The 2,981-nt window shown below is 38.6% G+C and overlaps 1 protein-coding gene across 3 annotated transcripts in view; it reads left to right on the top strand.

The window, feature by feature from the left end:
* CPNE4 (copine IV) overlaps positions 1-2,981 on the top strand; it is an 853,737-nt gene that overhangs the window by 204,715 nt on the left and 646,041 nt on the right. For 2 of the 3 annotated variants that reach the window (XM_006840023.1, XM_006840024.1), the window contains exon 2: positions 510-690. In XM_006840023.1, coding sequence (XP_006840086.1) covers positions 510-690 — 181 coding nt within the window. Of the gene's footprint in view, positions 1-502; positions 691-2,981 lie in introns of all 3 variants that reach the window. The other variant, XM_006840025.1, reaches the window with a different exon arrangement.

The following is a 2,981-nucleotide window of genomic DNA, read 5'->3' as shown; positions in this document are numbered from 1 at the left end:
CAGTCCAGTGCTTATCCTACAGTGCCACATCAGAATATCAAAGTGACAGGTTTACTTTGCAAGGTTTTAAAGAGATCTTTTACATCACATAGCAGAATAACTGGATTTTTAGAACCTCTTAAAAATTTGGAATGTAATTAAATTGATAAACCAACAAGTGTGTAAAATTTAACACAAAACTTCATTTAATATAGAACTAGATTACAATTTACAGTCTATTGCACCAATTCGTTAATTTTATTTCACAGAATAAAAAGTTTACTATGTAAATGTATGCAAATCATATAGGAAAATGGTATTCTTAACCAAGCAGTACCCCTCTCTCTCTTTTTCTTTTTTTGGTTTATTTCACTGGAATTGTGCCACTGGAGTGGAAATATAGATAATAAATACTTTCAATATTTGAAACTGTGCATGGAACAGTTTCCTGAAGGGCAATGGGAAGATTTCACCTTTCACAAAAATTACAGTGATTGGCACTTTTTTCCTTTTTTTCTCACCTGAAACAGGATGAAGAAGATGAGCAACATTTATGAGTCGGCTGCCAATACACTGGGTATCTTTAATAGCCCCTGCCTGACCAAAGTTGAGCTGCGTGTGGCGTGCAAAGGAATTTCCGACAGAGATGCCCTTTCCAAACCAGACCCCTGTGTCATCCTCAAAATGCAGTCCCACGGCCAGTGGTTTGAGGTAGGCATGTCCAGAGAGATGGACCAAGAATGTCACCAAGCATGCCTGATTAATTGGCTCAAAAATGTTGTGATGTTTTCTGTCTTTGCGTGGCTTTGATGAGATGGAAAATTCTAGATATGAATATGATCATGTTTCTGCTTATTTATTTCATGATGTTTTGATGTGGCTCTGTTGATGCTGTGTATATTTTCACGTTCATCCTTAATAAGAGAGCTTGCAACTTTTTACTTATCAAGAAATATTGACAACATACTCTTTGTCCTATCTCTTTCTTGACTCTCTCCCTGCCTTTGAACTTTGCCCCATACTTTGTTACCACAACCCCTGAAAATGACATAAGTGTGAGGCATTGGGTTATTGGCAAAGTTTGGGCCGCAAGAGATTTAGAGACAAGCATGAACTCAGACCCTAGACTGGGGTGGGGTGTGGAAATTGATGCTCCAAAAATTATTTTCAGGGATAATTGTGGTCAAGGCAGACTCATAAGACAATTAGAAGTCTGAGAATGATAGCTCCAAGGGAGCAAGTACAAGGGGGCTTCACAAAGTTCACGGGAAAAATGGAATGAAAAGATAGTGAAATTTTTCCTTAAAGTTTTTGTAACCCGCTCATATTTGGCTGTCAAAATAGAGGTGACTACTCAGGTGGAATGAGATCAATGAATGGGGGTTCTTTCCATCAATTCTTTGGCTGGGTGAGTGAGCCTAGAGGATGAGTATGAACATGGAGCCCCTGGCTACTAGACTGCAGTTGGAATTAAGCTCCAGTCTTGGAAGCTGAGCTGTGGTACTTACTATACAGGGTGTTTGGCCAGAATTGAGGTATAGGAGCCAAGACTAAAAAGCCAGTCCTCTGGCTGACTCACAAAAAAAGTAGAAAATATGAGTCTATGGAGAAATGTGGGTTCTGCGGAGAGTCATGGATCTGGCTAGTATCCAGGAGTGAAAGAGAGCCATATTGGAACCCAGCAATGGCAATGGAACCAGTCCCATTGTTGACTTCATTCCAAACCCCATCAGGTAATGGGCCTGAACTGGGTGTGCTCCCTCAGTCCAGGTTGGTGGGGGACTAAAGAAAGATGAATCCTGCCTGTGAAAATCATCAGCAGAGCCTGCAGTAAGGAGATTGAGATGGCAGAAGGGGGAAAAAGGAGTGCCAACATGCAGTTTATTTGACTGTAAAGAATAATCAAACCACATTCAGACATTTCTAAAGTACATGTATAGAGTATCCACTGTACATGTTTTCTAAAATACACTCCTTTCTACTATTGGGTATGGCAGCTGCCAGTGCAGTGGTGGGAATGGAATAGTATTGCATATTTCCAAAGAGAAATGGACTCCTGATTATCAGGAATTGACTTGTTTTTTGTTTTTTTTTCAAGTTTTTTCTAGAAAGGATTCATTCATTGTTATGCATGTTAAACTCCATCCTATACTGGACCCAGTGGAGAAAAGTTCTATGAAGAGTGGTGAAACTCTTTATTTGTAACAAGTGAACTACATCTGATCAGTTGGTTCTTTAGTTGTTGCTCAGTGTGGATGTGGTAGCTTCTGGGAAGGACTCACTGAGGTCATGTTATACATTTACTACTTTTGAAGTGAGAGCTTAAAATAGTATTAGCTAAATGTTATTGGTACTATCAAGTGACAGACACTGTTACAAGAGCTTTATGTAAAATAATTTAGTCTTCACAACAATCCTGTGACATATCCTCATATTATAGGTGAAGAAATCACTCAGCTTGTAAGTGGAAAATCTAATATAAACCCAGGCAGTAAAGTTTTAGGGTCTATCTCTTTGTTGGTATTTTAAACTTATGGTAGACATCGGTGCACATCGGTGCTACTCTGTTGATTTGGGCAGCAATGTTGTGGTTTGAATTTGCATTTGAATTTTATTTACTTAACAGTTGAAGAAAATTAAATTACAACTGGGTTTTAGTCCTCATTGTTTTGTTTTTGGTTTTTCTTGTCTCTTTTGCTACTCAGTACCTGGTATCGGGAAGCAGTATTTGTAAAGATTTGCTCGTGGTGAAGCATGGAATAGGGAGGAAAAAAAGAGTGCAGCAGAGAATGTATCTTTTATTCTTTCTCAGGGTATCAAGAACTCAGTGAACTTTGGATGTCTGAAAACTTGCTAAGAAGAGCAAGAGTAAACTATAGTTTCCTTTGGATCCTTTAAGACAGACTCTCCAGTACTTATACTGTTAAACAAATAATTAGAAAGTGTTGATCCACTCCACGGTATATTTGTTGTTGTTAGATGCCATGGAGTTGTTTCTGACT

Source organism: Chrysochloris asiatica, unplaced genomic scaffold, assembly GCF_000296735.1.
Source record: "Chrysochloris asiatica unplaced genomic scaffold, ChrAsi1.0 scaffold00028, whole genome shotgun sequence".
NCBI lineage: Eukaryota > Metazoa > Chordata > Mammalia > Afrosoricida > Chrysochloridae > Chrysochloris > Chrysochloris asiatica.
This window is presented reverse-complemented; position numbering and strand designations above follow the sequence as displayed.